General features: G+C 38.7%; 1 protein-coding gene across 9 annotated transcripts in view; it reads left to right on the top strand.

The window, feature by feature from the left end:
- LOC102220018 (adhesion G protein-coupled receptor L2-like) overlaps window positions 1–21,499 on the top strand; it is a 128,529-nt gene that overhangs the window by 75,508 nt on the left and 31,522 nt on the right. For 8 of the 9 annotated variants that reach the window (XM_023335453.1, XM_023335451.1, XM_023335450.1 and 5 more), the window contains 5 exons: window positions 7,215–7,514; window positions 10,652–10,752; window positions 13,478–13,663; window positions 16,795–16,833; window positions 20,451–20,634. In XM_023335453.1, coding sequence (XP_023191221.1) covers window positions 7,215–7,514; window positions 10,652–10,752; window positions 13,478–13,663; window positions 16,795–16,833; window positions 20,451–20,634 — 810 coding nt within the window. The remainder of the gene's footprint in view (window positions 1–7,214; window positions 7,515–10,651; window positions 10,753–13,477; window positions 13,664–16,794; window positions 16,834–20,450; window positions 20,635–21,499) is intronic. The other variant, XM_023335452.1, reaches the window with a different exon arrangement.

The raw sequence follows: 21,499 nt of genomic DNA, 5'->3' as shown, positions 1-21,499 counted from the left end.
TCCCTGTGTTTTGAAATCCTGGGTCGGAACCGGTGCGGATAAAGAGTTTACTTTGATCATCCTTTGATGATTCTTTGGTAGATGTAGTTTTGAGTCCAACAGAAAATGAAGGACTTACAAGATTATGCTCTTTTTTGGATCAAAGGATTCATCTCCAACCTTTATCTTGCTTGTAGTACTCAAAAACAGTGCATCAAAGTACGCACTGTTAGTTGATTATAGACTGAAGTTTAGATTCAAAGTTTGAATTTAATTAATGGATATTAAAAATTTAAATTAGGTGTTTGACCTAACATTTACCTTACTTACTTTTTTTCTTTCGGTTAATCCAGACCTATTTCCACATGGAAAGAAGTTTGTCTATTGTTTTTTTTTGTCTTGTTCTGGCTAAACCAAGCCTTGCATCTTGCTCAGCTTTGCTTTGCTTTTATATATTCGTATGACACCTCCAGGTGAGACTTGAAGACTGTGAACATTTATAGATGTATCACGCGCTAAGCCTGTGCTCCACGCTCTAAAACATGTTTGGCAGCAGAAATAGAGTCTGAAGCAAAAGAAGTCAGGGGATTTGGAGCAACCTTAATTGTTCTACTTGCTGGATTTTGGCAGGAGACTGTTTTAGTGGACCTCGTAGGTGTACATGACAGGGAGTTTTGGAGTGTTTTGCTCCAAGTATATTTCTGTCTCTACATATATCTTCCTGTCCGCACGCGTGTGTCTGTATAGCAAGCTGCTTTGCCATCTCCTCCTCCTGAATCAGACTTGTCTCGTTGTGACTGTGTTACGCCTGCTGCTCCACAGTGTTCGGTTTCTTCAGGCCTCATAAATTACCCCACGCAGACACAAGATATGTCAGGCAGAGCTTTTCTCGTCCATGGCTCTTTTAAGGAACAAATGTCAATAAAGCTGTCAGCCCGAGAATTTTTTTTTTTTTTTTTTACTACTTTATTTTTTTTATTTTGAAGGAATGATGGCATGTTCCTTAGCATCAAATTCAGGAGTGCGTGAGTTATCTTGTTACTCTTTACGATCCACGCTGCCATCATGTAACCCTGAATCAAGCAGAAACAGCACGAGCGCCTATAAACAACCTGATGTAAAATTCATGTCTTGTGGGATTTGTTGCTCTGTCATTAATTATCAGCTTGAGCTCCAGGTGAAGAGGCAACTGAAGCTCAGTTTTCATCCTCTAAGATGTCCTTGTTATTGAGGCGAGCTACACATGGATTTATGTAAAGCCACATGCATATGATACAGGCTGCATAGAGTCCTACTGCCACTCTCATCTCTGCTAAGCTGTCCAGCTGCTGGGACAGCTTTAAGTGAATTTTGGAAGTTATGTTCTTTTTAGAAGCTTATAAGTAGTTAGCATCTTAGTTGCTGAAAATAACTTTCTTGGTGTCTTCGTGACATCCAGATTAGGTCGCATATGCTAAAGCTAACAGATAGGATTGAGACCTGCTGCAATACTCTGAATATCCTTTTGCTAAATGGAAGTTTTTCCATATCTACATTCTATTAGCATCCAATCAAAATGCTGTGATACCTAGACTGCAGCATTTATTAGTTTGAATGTCACAAACTGAATTTAAATTTTTAAAAAAGTTAATTATATTTTGGTAATATTTAAATTACTCCTTGTATCTGTGACTTTTTTCACCTGCACAGTGATACTCACAGTAGCTAACTTTGAGTCATGTAACAACATTCGCATTAGGAGGGCCACTATGAAGTGGTTGTGCTAAGCATGGTTCATTTACTTACTAGACAAAAATATGATGATTTTAGTTTCACTGATCAGGGCCCATCATTCTAAAAATGTTCCTATAGACAACCAGTTTCCTGTTGCATCTCTTAACAGAACAATTATCGGTGTTGCACCGCCTCCAACCTCTATGCACCTTGTAAATAGTAATCGGCTTCTGTACAAATAAGAGCATGCTGCATGACAACGGTTTAGAGCTTCATAAAGCAGCATGTACATGAAGCTGTATCATGGACTGTTTTAAGATATGCTCTGCTTAAAACCCTGAAGCACAACTTCAAACATCTTGAACTATCCATTTAATATCTAGCACACAATATAGAGTCTTTTTAATGCCCACTGTGGGAATAGCAGCAGATTGATGTGGGGTCATTTGAATATTATTTCATACACTTGCACATTTTAATTTCCTATAATCCGCATGTGTCTGTTTATTAGTATACAAGGAGGATTAGCCGTGTAAGTGATTCATCTTCAAAACTGAAACTAATTAAAACAGCTTGATTTGACTGCAAGCTGTCATTGCACTTCCCGTAATAGCAAGCATTAGACAGCTTACAATCTATTTATTCATGCGTCTGTCTGGACAGGTAGAGAATACTCCGACTTTGTTATTTAGGTGAAAAAATAAAGCTCTGCTAGTGGGAAAGTTTGAGGTATAAAATCAAGGGCAAACAGAATAAGCACTCTTCTCATCAGATGATTACTCTTTAATATTTTTTGCCATCTCCCTGTCGGGAATGACTCAAGGGGGCCATAATGTGATGAAACTAATTCTGCTTCATCTCCCGCGTTTTCAACTGATGATCTTGCGGGATGATATTCCTTCTCCCCTTTAGCTGTGTTTTAATTTACACACTCTGCTTTGACACTGGTCATAGTCATTTTTCAAGTGCTCAATCTCAAACTCTTCCATTATATACAAGAGGTAATATTCACCATATGGCAACGGCGTGCTCGTTGGTGTCAGATTTCCCATAAAGAGTGACTTCACTGCCTCTTGAGAGGAATGCAAGCTAATTGGTGCAGCCCTCTCTTGGATGAGTGCTATCAGAGGACGCAAGGCTCTTACTGGAGGGAGTTGCTCTTTGCAATCAAAAGAAAATTGTAGAGCACATGGTGCAGAGGCATCAGAATAAGCCCGCAGATGTGTTGCCTTCTGAGCGCATTACTTTATGTAGTACAGAGGAGCTGTGTTGCTTAGCTGACTGTCTTGATGTTATCCACACTTTGATTTGAAGACTTAAGACATGATGACTACAAGGATCCACAAAGATTTTCTTTGATTAAATAAGGTGAAATGATGGTGGTAAGAGTAAGAAGAACGAAGAGGGAACGGGGAAGATGATGATCAAGAGTCTAATAGCTTAAAAAGCAGAAGCACGCTGATTGAAGATTCCTTAAACAATTCCGATTTTTGTAAAGCTGTTCTCCTGATTTATTTATTTAGTTGTGTGTTTAGAACTGAAAGAGGAAAAAGCTGAAAGAGAAAAACATTCTCCGAAAAGACCCGGGTTGCAGATTTTTCTGTAATATCTCTGAAAATCTTTAAACAATGACCTTCAGGTTGTAGTTTGATGAAAATAAACTCAAATAAAAAATGACGATCTCTCTTCCTTTGTAAGAAAGATAATGACCCTTTCCCGTCAAACTTTAAAACAATAAGTTGCACCAAATCATAAGATTACCATTTTTATTGACTGATCAACCTTAAATTATGCTCAATATCATGTCTTAAACATCTTGTTCATATAAAGAATCACATTTGCAATGTAATATGTTAGATTAAGTATAGAGATGCAATATAAGTCACAGCTTGATACTCAAAGCTTAAAACAATTATCTTTCCTGTGATTGCAAATTATAGATCTCACAAAGTAACCTGGAATTGAATTTGTCTATTTGAATGATAACATTCCAACATTAATTTTCTTCTCCTGATCTTATAAACTTTTAATTTTTGTCTGATTTTATTTTTACATTTTTAAAGTAATTAGCCACTTAGTTAAGGTGCCCTAATGGGGAGGAAAAGGGCATAATGGATTGGATGTTAGCACTGGAAAACAGTATTTAAATACCAGAAAGAACCTACCTGTCTGAATATATACCTTCTCCTTCTGCATCGATGGGTTTTGTTCAGGTACTCCATTTATTTCTGTAATTTTCTATTAAATTATCTAATTTTAGTTCATTGGAAATTGGACTGCAGTGAATATTAGCTAGTTATTTAGGTACTATTTCATCCATCCTCTCTATTTCTAGTAATATGTTTATTGCTTGTTCATTGCAGCGGAAAATGTTGATGGAAAGCATTAAGATGTTCTGGTCAAATCACTGAGAAACTACAACTAAGTTGTTCTAAAACCAAATCAGCTGATGTAGCTGGATGCATCGCTTTTAATAAAACAAGTTAATGAGATGAACTAAATGAATTTAATTTCTATTTTTACATCAATGCCATTTAGTTAAGTATTTGCTTGTTCATTATTAGTTGTACAATCGTCACACACTTCACAAATATTAATGCTTATCACAGAGTTGAAACAGAAGTAGAGATATTTGGCCATAATGTACAGCAGCACAATTAATGAAAATCAAATTCAGCATACTTACAAAAATATATATTTCCACATTTTAAGCACAGTGGTGGAGGGGTGGTGATTTTTACTTGATTTGGACCTGGGAACATCGCGCTCTTCTGTGCTTCACACCATTCTAGATTGAAAACTTAAGGCCATCTGTGCGACAACCAAATCTTGACTGAATTTAGGGCAACAATAAGACATCTACAAATCTACAGCAGATTGTCTGGGGAAAAACAAAACCAACAACAATTGAGATGTAGCAATGGCCCCGCCAAAGTCCAGACCTCGAGCCAACTAAAATGCTGTGGTTGGACATTAACAGAGCTGTTCATAAAGAATGTCTGCAAACCACAACGAACTGAAGCAACATTTTACAGGGGAGCGGGCCAGAGTTCCTCCACTGAGATGTGAGAGCCTGATAAAGTCTTACAGAAAACGACTGCTTGAAGTTATTGCTGCCTAAGGTAGTTCTACAAGCCGCTGAGTTTTGGAGCATACTCAACTTTTCCCATGACTAAGAAAACTGGTATGCATTTGAGAAGCTAAATATAACATCATATTTGAAGGGGCATTTACTTTAGAAAAGCATTTCTTGAAAGTTTTATCTTGAAGGTTCCAGAATAAACAATGCTTAATTTATTGTAAACTTTGGTTCCATTGTTTTTCTTTTGCTTCAAATTCCTAAATTCATCAGTGTTACTTATACACAGTAACTGTTTATTAGATACAGTTGACAAGACAGGCATCCTCAGTGGGTGAGAAACATTCTTAGCAGTAGTTTTTAATGGACAGAATCCTAAAAACTACTGTAAAAAGCTGTAGTGGAATATACAACTAAAAGTAAAATAATATTATTGTGAGCAACAGAACTGTAAAATCTGAAGATTTTTAATGGATCAATATATAAACAATTATTATCGTAAATAATTATTTATTTCCTTTAACATCTAACATGCACAAATGTTTCATCCAAGAGAATCTTTGCAGCATGTTACAGTGAATCTTTTATGATATAAAAAAGTAAAAGAAAAATATTACAGCTTAAAGATAATTAAAAAGCAGACAATTTGGATGTTGTGACCATTTGCACTAGAACAAGTAGCTTCAGAGGGTTGAGTTGGAGAAATACGCTCTTAGAAGCAAGTTAATCAGGTGATGCAAGCAAGCTGTTACAAACAGCTGCGTATCAGGGTTTATATCAGCCTGTGGAAAAGCAGAAGTTTGCTCAGGTATGGAGAGCTTTAATATTCTGAAACCCAATTACACTTGCCCTTATATTGCATTATATGTGTCTATTGAATCAACCAAAGTCAGCCTATGAATCTTCTCACTTTCCCTGACTCAATGAAAAAACTTTGCCTGCATTACATAATGTATCAGAAACTTTTTGTTCACTCTTATAGATATCATTGTTCTGTTGGAGCAGCTTGAGAGCTGATATTGACTTTCAGATTAAATATGATGGCTTCTGGAGAGAAAATATACAACAATGAATGTAATCTATATAAAATCCCTTTTATCAACTTAAATCTCAAGTTGATTTCATGTTGTTTTTTTTTTTTACTTTTTTTGTATTACTTTATAACGCAACCAAACCGCACAGGGATTAGTTGTTAAAGGTCCTGCCAAGTTGACCAGGCCAATCTGTGAATGTGTGGCTGACAGCCACATGATCAGTGAATGAGTGCAAGTAAATTGTCCGGGCCCATGTAGGAAAGGATAAAAGGTCATCCCGTGAAATGTCACATTTGAGACACTCTGTCGCATTTCCTTTTCTCATCATGAGCGTCACCCACCACCCCATCATGCTTAGGTGGCCTCTTGGCCTCATCACAGATATCAGCTTTGTAATAAACTCAAATATTTTACCTGAATGAAGAAGCGACGATCCCCCTGACCCGCTGATTGGTGTGAAACAAGAAATGTCGGCTCTGTCACTATTCTCCCCCGGGGAAATGGAGATAGGTGTCTGATGATGGAGTGTCAGATAGCATGATATTGCATTTTCCCAAAAGCAGCCAGGGAACATGATGAAGACTATAGTGGCTTCTCGCATGGGCAGACCTCATTGTGGGAAGCTGCTTTTATCTTAAAATACAATCAGCAGGTTGTGGGCAGAAATGTATGGCCTTTCAGAAGACAAGAAGCCTTGGATATCCGCGAAGGCACACAGACACACAAACACTCACCGTGTTTTCTCTTTTATCCATATTGACTCTTCATACTGTATTAAATTTATTGATTTCCCATTCCTGCTCTCATTTCCTAGTTATCTCCAGGCCCTCCGCTGCAGATATCAATCTGTGAGCTGGCAGTGATTTTAGGCAGGGACACACCTGAGTAATAGAGCAGACACTGGTTGGGTTGCACACTTACGTGTGTGTGTGCAGTCACACTCGGATTTGCTTGGTAGGCGTGGACTGAATACAGTGGAATCGCATTATTGCTGATGTATGGTTTTTGCTCGGGGCAGTGCGGTTCTCCTTCCGCGCTCCAGCTTTATCAAAGGGAAAAAGGCGAACTAGGCAGGGAGAAAAAAGGTAAAATGCAGACAGCCTTTGTCTTCATTGTTGACATTTAATCAGCCCAATACGGAGCCTGCTTGGAAGGAATCACTGCTGTGTGAAAGATTGCTCTGCCGCTATTGCTTGTCTTGCTTATTGGTTTAAGTAAAATAGAAATGGTGAAAGACAGTGTCACATTGTCAGGCTTTTTCCAGTGTTGTTTTGTGAGGGAAAAGAGCAGAGGTGGAATTATAAACGACACGCGCATGAACCTTTTTAATTTTCAGCCAGCAATAGCTCTAGCATTCACCAGTATCAAGAAAGCACATCTCTAACAGCTTCACCGTTCTGTTGCTCCAGTCCCAACCACCGAGGATCCCTCCGTCTCGTCATCTGTCCCCAAAACCACCCCGATGTTCACCACCACCACTTTGCCCACCCTGAGGGGGCAGGGCGACACCACTGGAGCAGGAGCTGATCCCAGAGAGGGGAGGATACTTTACGAGGACAGCCACGGGTCCGTCACGTCCGAGCCCACTGTGCCCGAGTTGCCCCCGACGCCCAGACGTTTCTGTGAGGCCACCAGGAGGCGAGCCATCGACTGGCCCCAGACGCACACCGGCACCACTGTGGAGAGACCGTGCCCCAAAGGAACCAGAGGTAAGTGTCTACATTTATTTGAAATCCATATTTTTTTTATTTAGTTCTTTGTAAAAACTTTCACTTTCTTTAAAATGGTCAATTTACTTATGATTTGTCAGGTTTCAATCATTAAACTCTTCAGATTTTGTTTGAAAGAACAAAATCTGCTCCAGATTAATGCTGTTATTGCTTTAGCTCAGTTTACCATGACTGCCTCTCATGTCTTGTTAGGTCTGCAGTTGTGCCAGACCAGTTGAATTTTCTGATGATGGATAAAGCAGTACTGGGTTTTTATTAGTGGTATCACAGTAAAAGGGACTCAGTACACTGTGTAATACATTTCAAATCTTTAGTTGTACTAGGTGTTAAAAACCAACATTAGAACTTCACCAATATATGCTGCTTTGTGCTGGCATGTCTATAAAATCTCAATAAAGTTCATTGAAGTTTATGATATTAACATAACAAAACACAAACAAAGTCAACGTTTTTTTTAATTACTCAGATTCCTGTGTAATGGTAAACTTCAATGATTTCTGGAAATGTCAGGCAAAGTTTGTTGTTTATGTAGGAGCTTTAACAAGATTAAGACCCTTATTGTTATTTTGTTGTGAATAAAAATACATAAGCTTATCTTGGCACTGCTTCAGACTTAACTAACATAAAAGTTATCTTATTAAATCCTCTACAAGCCTATGATTAACATCAGTACTTTACTGAAGTTTTTAAACCCCTCTAATTGACTTAACTAACAAAACCACACAACACAGATTTTACCTCTGCATTAAGAAAAGATGAAAACCTAAACCCTAGACATGTGGAAATAAGAATAAATGTCTGACATTGTCTCCTTTATACAGATCTTTTAATTAAATTATGTTTTAGAAAAATATAAACATTGTTTCCATTCGCCTTAAGGATAAGCAGATGTGTTCTGTATGCTAAATCTTCTTTTGCATTTCCCTAATTCTGAACATCATAAAAAAGTATATTTCACTAGTATAAAAGACAAAGTTAAACTGGTATAGATTTCTTACACAAAGTGATGTAATTAATTGTTTATTTCAGTAATTATGACTTGTAGCTAATGCAAAGCTAACATTTTTCTTCTCTGAAATTTTGAATATTGCATAAAATCAGTAAACAAAAATAAGCTGGATTCTTAATATTTAAAAGTCTACCGACTGACAAGTATCTTCATGTACTTTAAAATGAAAGCCAGGCTGCTTTAGTAGCAACGTTCAGCTGATCTGTGTTGTTGGGCCTGGTGTCTCTTACCTTTCCTTTGACGATACCCCACAGACTCCCAGTTTGCTGTGCCACCTACCACGGTAATACAATGAAATACATTTGAGCTTTGTCCTTGTTCTAGGGCAGTAAAAGAGCCAGACTGGTTTCTACCGCAATCACCTTATTGGGCTTTTTACAATGGAGATGGCTAAAAGATGCTTTCAGCCCACTCTGAAGTTCTTTGTAAAAGAGACAGCTGGGTTTTTTTTAAGTAATTGACATGCAATGTAGTTCTAAAATATTATTTGTTGGTTTAAAATATGTAATTTCTTCCTAGAAATTGTGCTTTGGATTATAGCATCAAGCCGGATTGATTAAAATAGCAACAATAAATTCACAAAATATATAGATATGTGTATTGATACTATATAGTTTTCACTTTTGAAAGAAATTGCTAAAATAAGGAATTTTCTGATGTTTTACTCTGAGGCCTTGTTTAGTTCTCTCTCTTACCAGCAGCAAAAATATGTAAAATTGTTCTCTTTTTACTCTTTTGCTGCTCAATAGTGTCACAGTAGGAAAAAAATTCCTAAACTTCCAACCAAAACACACCTTTAAAAAATGAAATGCAATATAATTAAACCTATTTCTCATTATGATGCAACCCAATGCTAATGCAGTACAGCACAATCTGTACAATTTAAAACAGTCACATTGTTGATCTGAATCACTGTTTTTCTGAGACACTTTCTGAACAAAAACATAAAACAAAATGTGCCCATGCTTTTATTTATTTCAGGAGGCTTGGGTTTGTTCTCATTTGGTACGATGACAGTCGCAATCGGAAAAGTCACTTCAACCGCCGACGTTTTAAAATAAAAAAAAATGAGCGAAAAGCAAGATCCAAAGAATCTGACAGAATCTCTTAAAATGATCCTTATTTGTGTGCTCAGTGTAGTTTTATTTCCACCTTTATTTACATGCACCAACTCAGCCACGTTTCAGCAGCGAGGCAGCATGTCAGTTTTAAAACCAAAGTGTTGCATGATTAGAGCTTTTTCCTTCCTACATCAAGGAGGGAGAAAAAAATCATTATGTACCTTCTTGGTGCTTTCGTTCTATTTCGAAACTCTGGGATAAAAGTCTACAAATAGCAGGGGGGGAAACTGTTGCCTGTTTCCAAATGCTCAAGGACAAACAAATAAATGTGACGGACTGTTCATTTTGTGAAACAGCATCTCTTCCACCGTAGGTACATTTAAATAACGCACTTACAGTTTACTTAAAGCACTTAAAATCTCTGCTGGAAGCATATGAAGTCAGCAGTTAGGGAAGCAGTTTTTCTGCTGTAGTTATGTGTGATCATCTGACAACAACATTGCCGTAGTAATCGCACTGGAATTACATTCAGAGTAAATATCAGAATCTGGAAGTTCTGTCAGAATAAAAATAGAGGCAGCAGATACAAATACAAAAATAAGAGTGCGATAACGTTTCAAAAGGACATAGCGTCAATTTTTTTCTTGTCAGTGTGGCAGGAATTAATTGGAAGTAAATGTGATTTTGAAAGATGCTGAAAGCATATGAGCATATGAGATGCTGAAAGCTGTGAAATGTGTTGATCTTTAACTGTAAACAAATGCCACTTTGCTTGCTCTGTCAGTTCTTTTCCCCTTTCTATCTCAAGCTACACAGACCTTGACAGCTTTTTACTAAACTTTTCCCAACATGCTTTTTTTTCAAGGCAGACATTAAAATTCCTCTCAGCCTTTCAGATCATTTGAAAAATTCCTGCTGCTGCGGAACATTTAGTATCCTTCACAGGAGATTCTGTATAAATGAGTGATCAGCAGGAGACATTGTATCCGAGCAAGGTTTTGGCTTCTCTCCAAATGTGTTTTTTTTTTTTCTCTGTGCTGCTGCAGGCACAGCTACTTTTCTCTGCACCGTGATGGGGACTTGGTGCTCCAAGGGGCCGGACCTCAGCAACTGCACCTCCCACTGGGTGACTCAGGTGGCACAAAAGGTAAAACGGAGAGTTTGCCCATTACAAAACATAGCAACGATCAAGTACAGAAATCAAACATCTACACTGTGTGCAATGGGTGACCCCTTTCCTTGCTTGGTTTATTTTCTGAACAGGTCAAGTGTACTCAATGAAACACTTCCTTTTTTTTTGCAAGGGGAGCCAAAGTCATGTGGGAGAAAAAAGAAATGCTCTCTCTCTCTAAAAAAAAAAAATCAGGCATAAATGCCAAGAGCTGCAGCGTGCTACGGAGAATCAAAGAACAGGGGTCTCTTTCGTCAGTGCTTCTGTACTTTGATGTTTTGCAGGTAGAGCTGTAGATGTGCAGATAAGAGCTTCTGTAGCCTGAATGCACTATAATAAAACAGGAACACGCTGCATTCTGAGAGAGAGATTTTTGTTCTCTCTGTTCGAAAAAGCAGAAATGAATGCAGCAGGTTCAGGCAGGGCTCCTGGGGTGGAGGGGTGAGTGGTAGAGCGTATGCATCTAAAGAGCTGTGCCCTGATTTCGAGCACTTTATGTGATAGAAACAGAATTAGTATGATTTTAAAAAACTGATGCACGGCGAATCACCTTGGATACTTTTTGTACTGTTTCAGCACTATTTTTTTTTTGCCATATTGTTCCATATTTCCCTCAAATGTAATCTGCAAAGAACAAAGACAGTAAAATGAATAAACAGATATACACATAAACACAATTTGTTTGCCATTTCAGTAAACTGCATTCATACAAAACCGCAGGGACAAAACGAGAGGAAACCTAGCATATAGCAATTATCCCTACATTGGTTATAAGAGAGAGTGATCAGCATTTAATGTCCAGTTTCCAGTAGGAGATTTTTACAAAGCTTTGACTACTAATTTTAGCCAATGATGATCTCTCATTTGGAGCTATGATCGAGGAAATAAAAACAACATTAACTGCATTTGTTTCTAGTCTTCAAGCCGTGAACCAAATACAAAGTCATTACAGATTTCTATCTTTAGCATCTCATATTAGCAATTATAACAGCATGTATTCCAAAAACAGCTAACTGCGAACAAAATCCAGAGAGTCTGCATCTCCACAAATCATGCATAATACAAGGGCTGACCTATATTAGGAAAACATTCTATGTGTGAGAATATTGACACATGTTTGAATGACAATATGGTTTATGATAAATAAAAAAATGATAAAGTATGGACATCTTTGTGCTTTGGGTCCATTGCGAACATATACGCCACATAAAGAATAGTCTAACCAGTAACAGTTTTAAAACTGAAATGCCTTTTCTCCATCTCAGCATCATGGTCATAATGAAAAAGCTGCTTCTCAAAAGCTTTGCTATAATTCCTTAAAGACTTAAACACTTTGTTTACTTCTTCACCTTCTAAACCTTTTTATGCTGCATTAAGCGACAAGTCCCGTCACTGACTGTGATAGAGGCATAGAAGTTCTGAATGCATGCTAAATAAATACGTAGCTTACGCTTATTGCAGTCCAATTAATTCTGTGTGAATATTCATAAGTACAGTAATATTGTAATGATAACTTTACAATATATTTTCAGCCATAATCTGTACCTTAACTCTGAGATCTCTCAAAGGCTTTTCAAATGGAACATGTTATATAAACGACAGAGCTTGAAGGATCAAAAGAATAAAACAGAGAAACTTTGCTGTACTCTGTTCAACTTTCCTACTATCTCCTGAAAATGTTGCTTACTCTTGCTGTCTCATACCTTGAATGTTCCACAGACATGTTATATTTTGTGGGAAATAATATTTTTTAAACAGGTTCTTAAATTTCTGCGCTTCCTTTGACTTTGTTTTTAAACACCTCACTAATATTAAGAGTAGCTAACCTTGAGTCTTCTTCCTTTAATAACAGCATTAACCGAAACGGACCGGTTGCTACCAGAACATAATAGCTCTTTGGAATGCTACGTTTTACAGATCAGAAAAGAAAAGGGGAAAAAAAAGAACACATAGTTTTGAGTTCCAGAGCTGTTTGTTGCTTTGGGTCGATCAAAATAAAAATTAGCCACCAGCTCAATTCTGCACTTTCTTTTACAGCCTATGTTTTTAATGATAATTTGCACAAGTTATCCATTTTATTTAATAAAATGTAACCTGGAAGCAATCAAAATATAGCCAGCTGATTCATCAGCTTTAATACATTTTATTTATGTCCTACCTCTAACATTGATGGATTTACGACTACAATAGTGCTGGTCTTCTAACTGTTCAGTAGCATATTTTTTTTACAGTCCCATCACCTTTCCTGTAGCTTTAAATTAAATCTCAGACGGATTGAAAGAAAATGTGCTTCCTGTGTCTGTACATGTATTGCTTCCTCCTGCACAAATTGATTCATCACTCACTACAGAACAATCCCACCATGAGAATTAGTATAGATGTAGTCAGCGTACGTACTACGACCATGAGTCACTGCAGAGCTGAGATTGGATCTAATAATAAATACTATATTACACTAATCACAGAGGACAGCTTATAATTGTTATGTTGGTGTATTTTTCTATACTCCTCTAATGCTTGCGGGTGACTAAAACCTCTTTTTTGTGTAAACGAACCGTGTTGCAGTGGATTAGAACTCTGAGATGTATGTGAAATAAATTATTCAAGCCGGCGTTATATAACCATCATCTCAGGCCTTCATCACCCACATTTCCTTGACACCCCTCTTGTTCCCCCTCCCTCCCTCGTCTGCTGTTTTTAGATCCGAAGCGGCGAAAGTGCGGCTAATTTAGCCAATGAGCTGGCTAGGCACACGCAGGGCCCCGTGTTTGCAGGGGACGTCAGCTCCTCCGTGCGGCTGATGGAGCAGCTCGTGGACATCCTGGACGCGCAGCTGCAGGAGCTCCGGCCCAACGAGAAGGACTCCGCCGGACGCAGCTTCAACAAGGTCTGGCCTGTTGTAACCTCTCATTACACTTTGTTCCCTCCTTTGCCCCTCACTCAGAGTCAGCATAACCCAAGACATTCATTAGCAGGATGCTTACGGATAACACACAGACAAGCCCGTGCACTCTCTCTCTCTCTCACCCCCACACACACACACACACATACGTATCACACTCAAGTCTTAGGTGAATGACGCTAAGGGGCCAGGCCTCTGCCCTGAGGGGAAACTTCATTCCTTTACAGCTCCTGGGTAATTAAGGGCTTTTGGAAAAACAAGCTCACCTGGCAGTTCCACCTTATCCGAGCTAATGGCTACGAGCCCCCCGCCCTCCCACCCCCACAGAGAATAACTCTTCATTGCTGACAAGTGCAGGACTGCTGTCCTTCGGAGCCTCGGTGGACGCCTTTTGAAAAGAGAGCGGGTCCGAGACATGGCTGCTTCTCTCAGGCGCCGGAGGTACAGCGGAGAGATGAGTGACAGGTTGAAAAATTGCATTATTATTCAGACTCTGCAGACGGCTGTTGCTTGGTAAACAATGTGATGTTTTGCTGAAATGACAACTACAGTTTGTGTCCATATGTTCAGACAGCAACATAACTATCCCTGAGATTACAAACAGCTAGTCTGTTCATAAAGGGGAGGTTTTATGAAGGTTTCCTGCAGTGCTGCTTTGAAATGTCACAAAAAGGGCACAGTGTAACTGAAAACTTCAGGGATTTAACCTCTCTGCAGTGATGTGAAGGTGTACTCAGTGACATTGATGCGCTTTGTTATTACAGCTGCAGATGTACACAAGAGTTTTCTGTCCTTACAGGCTGATATGACGTTACTCCTGAAGCAGGTTGTTTCCCTTTGGGAATTCAGTTCTGTTTAGCTTGTCTCAACTTTGTAAAAATTAGCTCCTCGTAAGCACCTTGTCCTGTACATGTGCACTATATACAGTATAATGTGCAATGCCTTTCGAAAAGCGTACACACATTTTATTCTGATACATATCCTGTACAATGCAACTGAAAAAGAAATCAGAACAATTAGTTTTAAAAATATAAAAAAAAGATTTTGACTTGACAATAATCGTCTGATCTGCCTGGCAAACGCTTAGCAAATCTGTCACATTATGAGAACAACTCTTGTCCACAAACCTCTACAGGGTAACTTAGATTTTCTCTCAGATTTAATTGTAAAACTAGAGTCCGGTCATCCCAAAAGTGTTATTATGGAAGAATCACTCATTTTGATGTAATTGTATCTGTTTATAGTTCAATCTACCTTGACAAAAGTTTTATTGAAAGAAGTAACCAGACATTATGATGCCACCACGATCACGATGTGATTGTGGATCCGATGTTCTTTTGGTGGTGCCTTTTAGAAGTGGTGCACACAGTTCAAACTTGCTTCAACTCATTTTCCCACAAGGTTTTAGGAGATTTCAGCCAGGCTTGTTTTGTTTTTCAAAAGTGATCTGTGTTGAAACCTTAAATTTTAGTCCAGAAAAATGGAAAAGTGGTTGTCCAACACCGAACACAACCAGTGCTTGATGGAAATTTCATGAGCTCCTTCAGTGCTGCTGTGAGCCACTTGTTATTCTGTACGACCAGTTCCAGTCTTATCTTTGGCTTCATTTTGGAGAAAATTCTCTTATTTGCAATGCCACTTTTTGGTCTCAAGTTAACGACCAGTGTCTTCATTGTGTCATGGTAAATGTAGGTAAAACCCTGGAATGTCTCATTCCCTTCTCCTGACTGACACCTTTGAGCAAATGCATGATTATGCAAATGACCAAATTTCAGAATAATCCTCCTTGGATACCTGGACTATCATTTAGGTTAGTAAAACTCACTAATGATGTAAAGGGTCTCCTTAAGAAGACTAAATGCAGAAACTGAATGAAAAGGTGCATTAATGAAGTGTTAGTTTAAGGAAATGCATACTTATGCAGCCAGATTTTTGCAGCTTTAAGTTTTATATTTTATCCCATAATAATCTTTTCATTTGGGTTGTGCAGGATGCCTCATTAACAGTTGCAGGTGTTGCACAATTTTGAGATCTACCACTTGCTCCGTCAACAAACCTCCCCTCAATCAGGAAATCATGCTTTTATGGCTGAAAAAAAAAACACATTTCTCAAAACAATGACTTACAAGTGCACATTTTACTTGTCCGCTGTGGTGTTTCCTTTTCTGGTTTTTGCTGTTTGTTTTTTTTATCTTCTTGTGTTTTGCACCTCATGTCCGCTCCGACTACGGACACTGTATTTCATTTACGACATCTGATATCCTCAGAAAGCAGCCTGCAAATTTATCCCTGTGTAAATGTAAACACAAGTGAAGATAAGTCGCGCCAGTTCTTGGAGTTGGCTTGTCAATTTGCATGCTCTGCAAACAAACAAAAGAGGAAAACAGTGTACATCTGAGTAGCTATGTGCATGGAGTTTGGAAATGTTTATTCGTAAATTTGTTTCCAGGAGGATGAAACCACTAAACCATTGTGTGCCCCTTTAGGTTCCATGCAGCCCCTTCCCTGCAAACTAACAACTCAAATCAAAGTCACAGTCTGCAGAAGTTTTGTGCATATCCTTAGGTGTTTTGGATGCCGTGGCCTGGATAAAAGCCCCTGTGTTGCAGTGGAAGGAGCAGCAGTGTTTGATTTTCTATGGTGTGACTTACTTCCAATGACACGGCCACTTACTTAACGCTAAGAGATTAACCAAGGGTTATAAAAATAACTAGCATTTAATTGTTTTCTCCATCGAATGGAATACAAAGGATTTTATCCTCAGATTGTTTATCCTCTCGGTGTATTTCAACGTGCTGCTAATGGGGAGCAACAGAATCTAGTCTCAGTACTTACTCCTTCTCGCTGTCTGTGTGTTTCTTATCTCTTCCCTTCACTCGTATGTGATCCATATTCATAGCAAGGATTTGCCCCTTAACTTCCCATGGGAAGCTTTTAGATCTGTCTCATTATTTCAAGGTGATAGTTCACAGACCTGTGCCTTTCCTTCTTTTCATTAATACTGTAATTGATAGTAAGTTGCATGGTTTAACGCTTCCTTTTCTCTCACCACCTTCTCTCCCTCTCTCTCTTTACAATCTGTCTCTTATGCTTGATCCTCTTGTTGTGCGGAAAAGCTTCAAAAAAGAGAGAAGACATGCCGAGCATACATGAAGGTATAACTGCCAGGCTTTTTTTCCCCCCCCTCACATTGCTGTTTCTACCTCCGGCCCCTGACGTCTGACTCTCTTGCATGCGCCTTTATCTTTGGTTGTCTCTGTGCCAGGTGACCCAGCTTGTACGAAAATACAGCGACTCTGTCTGTCTCTGTTCTGCTGTCGGTCCCTTTGAGGATGTCCCTGTCAATATCATTCCGTTTGTGTCTCATTCTCCCTCCTTAATGTCCAATCACTTACACATCTTCGCCTCATTTTTTTCCCTTTCCCTCCTCCCACTTTTCACCCTCTCCATCACCCTTATTGGCTTTTTGCACGTTCTGTGAATAATTGCCTTCCCACGGTTGTAATTGCATCTCCCCGTCAGGCAGAAGTGTGATCAAAGTGCCTTGGTGCTCAGTTGTCACTTGCTTACATGGTAAAATCTCTACTCTCCCTTGTCCCCACAGCAAGAAAAAAACTTTTCTCCAACTGTGATTGTGTTTTATCTGAGGGACTAATTTCCGAGCCCATTGCTTTGTTTGTATTTCGCACCGATTTTTACTTCTCCTCTGCTGCTTTGGAGTTTATTTTCTCAGGTGGGCTCTGCTGAACGATAAGGCCATGATATAAACTCAGGGGACAAGATTCCTTGCACGGACTAAAACAAATGATCATATTATGGTTTACTCAGTTGCTATGTTGATTTTTTTGCTTGACTTCTCGTTTTACAGAGGGAAAAATGTCATGTATTTCCTTGCACTCATTTGGAAATGTTGTTTTAGCCACACTAGCAGCCCAACTAAAGGTGGCGTGGGTCCACTGGTCATCCACTCAACATCTGCTAAATGAATTGACGAAAAATGCAGAGCACATATATTTATAGCACCCAGAGGCTGCATGATAATGGCTTTTTTTTGTGGCCCTATGTTTTGCATCCTGCACTTTCTAAAGCACATCTTTTGAAAGGCCGGAACCCACAAGGTGATATTTTGCAACATCGCAGTAATGAGAGAATTCATTCTTTCAGGCTTCAAAGTTGGCTTTAGTTGCCAAAGCATGGAGGGTTCAGCCAGACGGTGTTCATGCATCGACAGCGGCGAGGGAGGTTTAGATGTGACAACGATGTTAGCTTAGCAGCTTGTAGCATCAATTCCTGCATAACTGGAAAGTATTTTGGAGAGCAAATACTGCTGGTGCAGGCTTTTTATCTTGGAAAACATTTATTTGCACTTCTACCAGCTGGATGGACCAACTGTTCTACTAGTAGTGGTTTGCTCATCCGATATGTTGGTCTTATAAAGAACGACGACACAACCAGGAATTTTGCAAAGGTATTCACAGCCTATTGAATTAATATATTTTCAAAATTTTTTAAGGCGCACCAACACACATTAATACATTTTTTATATTAGCAGATTTATTTTTCTGAACACCCTAAAATATCCAGTGCAATGAAAGGTTCAAATTATCATCGGAAAATCGAAATAGAGTGACATAGCTGCAGATTTACCAGGACATGTCCATCCACCTTACTGGGCAGCAGAGCATTAATCACAAAAGAGTAAAAGGCTTTATGGTTTGGTGGGAGAATTGCTTGACAGGACAGCTCTGGCCTTTGTGAAACGGTCACAAGAAAAGTTAAGATTGTCATAAGAAAATCCATTTGCTGATTACTGTAAGCAAATGTAGGAGTCATAACAAATATTTGGAAGATTGTTCCCTAGTAAGATGAGACCACAATTAAAAAATTTGTCCAACATGCAAAATCCTGTTGTTGGTGTAACACTGGTAAAAGAACAGATTGCGCTGAAACACCGCTCCCTCCTTGAAACATGGTGGTGGCAGCATCATGCTGCAGGGATTCAAAGATGAATGGAGCTAAAAACGGAGCAATACTGGAAGAAAATGTCACTTTCCAAGCAGCAACCCTAAACAAACCACAGCTACCATAAGATCTACATAAAAGAATAACTGAACTGTACTTTTTTTCAGATTTTTATTTTCAATACAACTCCTGTGTAACAACAGGAGTTTATAGTTAACTTAATAACAGGAGTTTATAGTTAACTTAATTAACTAATAATTAAGTTAATAGTAAATATTACCAGTTTCTCTTTGGAGTGTAATAAATTTTTATTACATCATTTTTACTGTAATGTAAAGATCACTTTTTATTTTCAAGAATAGTTTTTTTAGTTGCATATCTACAAATAAATCAAATCCAGACTTAAAAATAAATAAATTGCTGCAGCTCCAAAGAAGGGTTTTAAGGCCGCTTGAATGTTGACCGTCCTGTTCAATAAGCTCTCACCATATGTCTCCCTAAAGGCTCCCCTGACTGAACCCCTGTGATTTGTAAACTGACCTCCAACCCAGGCGAGATTTAAAGAGCATTCAGTCAGAAGACAGGTTCTTTCTGCGCTAACATAAATTAGAGACAGACACGTTTTTTCCTTCTCTTTTTTTTTGTTTTCAACAACTTTTTTTTGTTCTTTTGGCTTACCTCAGGATGGGAGAATACCATTTAGTGTCTGTATTGCTCTGTTACATGCACATCAAGCACACAAAGCGACAATCTTTCCGCTGCCTGCAAGGTCAGGGCCGTAAAGATTGATTTTTTTGCGCTCAAACTCCCAGATATAAAGGAGCACTAACAGCCTGGTGTCTGGAAACAGTCATCATTGTTGTGGTTACCAGGAGCTTTGTGGTTAAATGTTGCGGTTGATCAAATTTCGGCACGGACCCGGGTCCTGCTTTGTTTTTAGTCCAGGCATGTAGAGGATCCTGTCATTGGTCAATTAGTATTTTGGAAAATCACAGGCATGACTAATTGGTGCCGTGAACAGGGTCCTGTTGCGGTTAATTACCATTATTGCGGTGGCTCTCGCTGTGGTTAATGACACCTATGGTTAAATTGTCACTCTGAATTATCACACTTAAAAAAGTAGTCCTAGATCGCTCTGCAACTGTTGTTTTTATTTCTGCTGGATTTCTCAAAGCTAGTTGTGTTGTTTCTTAATTTTTGCCCATCCTGAGTCATGAACTCAGCCATCCAGCGTCAAAGGAAACTCTTGTTTTATCGACATATGATACTTGTGTAGGGTTTGCTGGAATGTTTTGCTTACTTAGGGCTTATCAGAAAGCAGGAAATTAAAGGATTGAAACTGAAAACAAGCACACCGTATACCCTTTTGCCCCCGTTTTGACTACTCCTCTGGATGAGGATTTTCTAATAATGCCGCCTTTCCTCCAGGAAAACAGCATCAGCAGATTCAGGAATAGCAATTGTTCATTAGGAAAGCTGGAATTCTGAAACCCGAACATTAGAGGCAACTTTAATAATTGAAGCTTTTTGGTTTTTGAAAGTTTTTTTTTATAAACAGAATATTAAACAATGCCTACTTTTTTGTTTCATCATTATTATTTTAGTTGTCCTTGAGAACCCCTTGTGTTTTCTGTCGGAACAATCGTGATATTTCAGTTCCAGTTCTTTATCACTCTGACTGTTTCTCATTCATGTTCGCTTCAAGCATTTGCTTCCCAGTCCCTTGGTGCTTTGCTGTTAAACTGGAGTTGTGACAGGAAAGCAAGGGATGGCAAACTGACGTTTTTTTCTCTCGTCTCTATGGATGCAGGCGATTGTGGACACTGTTGACAACCTCCTGAGGCCGGAAGCACTGAAATCCTGGAAGGACATGAATTCCACGGAACAAACGCATGCCGCCACCATGCTCCTCGATACCCTGGAGGAGGGCGCATTCGTGCTGGCGGAAAACCTGATAGAGCCGGCTATCGTGAAAGTGCCCGCAGAGAATATTGGTGAGTCCATTAAAAACATAGATCTGATATCTAGCAAAGGAATTTTATATCGCTTTAACTTTTTACATTTTTATGCTGTAACAACACACTTCAAGGTAATTTATTTGGATTTATTGGTGGTAGATCAGCACAAAGTAGAATAATTAGAATGGAGTAAAATTTGAAGTCACCTTTTGATTTGATTGATCAATTCTACCATATAATAAAAATACGCTGATCTGACTTTATCTACTGCAGCTCTAGTTCAGGTTTTTGGTATCTTGCCGCTCAAATAGATTTTCTTTCTATATTTAGCTCCATCCATCCTCCCATCCTAACTCTGATCAGCTTCAATGTCCTTGTTGAACAGCAGGGTGCCCAAAGCATGATGCTGCCATCGCCATGTCTCGCAGTGAACATGTTTCAAAATTATGCTCAGTGTTAGTTTTCTACCAGAAAAAGCAGCCAAATATTTTGTATAATACACATTATATAACAAAAAGTTCAAGGGTTATGAATACTTTTGCAAAGGGGTTTTCACAGCATGTGTGGCTCAATTTGTGCTGGTGGTGGGTGTTTTTTTTTTCAGCTGATTGAGCTGAAATTGATTTTTTGATTATTTTCTATTTAGTAATCGGCAGCTTTTCTCATTGGAAAACCGGTTTGATGTGAAATGTTCATATCACATCATATTTGACTTGACTAACAGGGAAAAAAAGAGGTTCATTAGTGAAGCAGTCTCATTCATTTTGGTCTTTTTCGAACGTGCGAACTGTCATGTTTCTGCTTGTAGCTCTTTGTTGCTATGGTTATGGTTCCTCAGTCACCCCATCTTTTTTTGTCTTATGTCTCATTGGTTTTTAATCTTTCTTTGTGAAGTCACCTC

Source organism: Xiphophorus maculatus, chromosome 6 (genome assembly GCF_002775205.1).
Source record: "Xiphophorus maculatus strain JP 163 A chromosome 6, X_maculatus-5.0-male, whole genome shotgun sequence".
In the NCBI taxonomy this organism is placed as follows: domain Eukaryota; kingdom Metazoa; phylum Chordata; class Actinopteri; order Cyprinodontiformes; family Poeciliidae; genus Xiphophorus; species Xiphophorus maculatus.
Note: the sequence above shows the minus strand (reverse complement) of the source record. Positions and strands in the feature narration are given on the sequence as shown.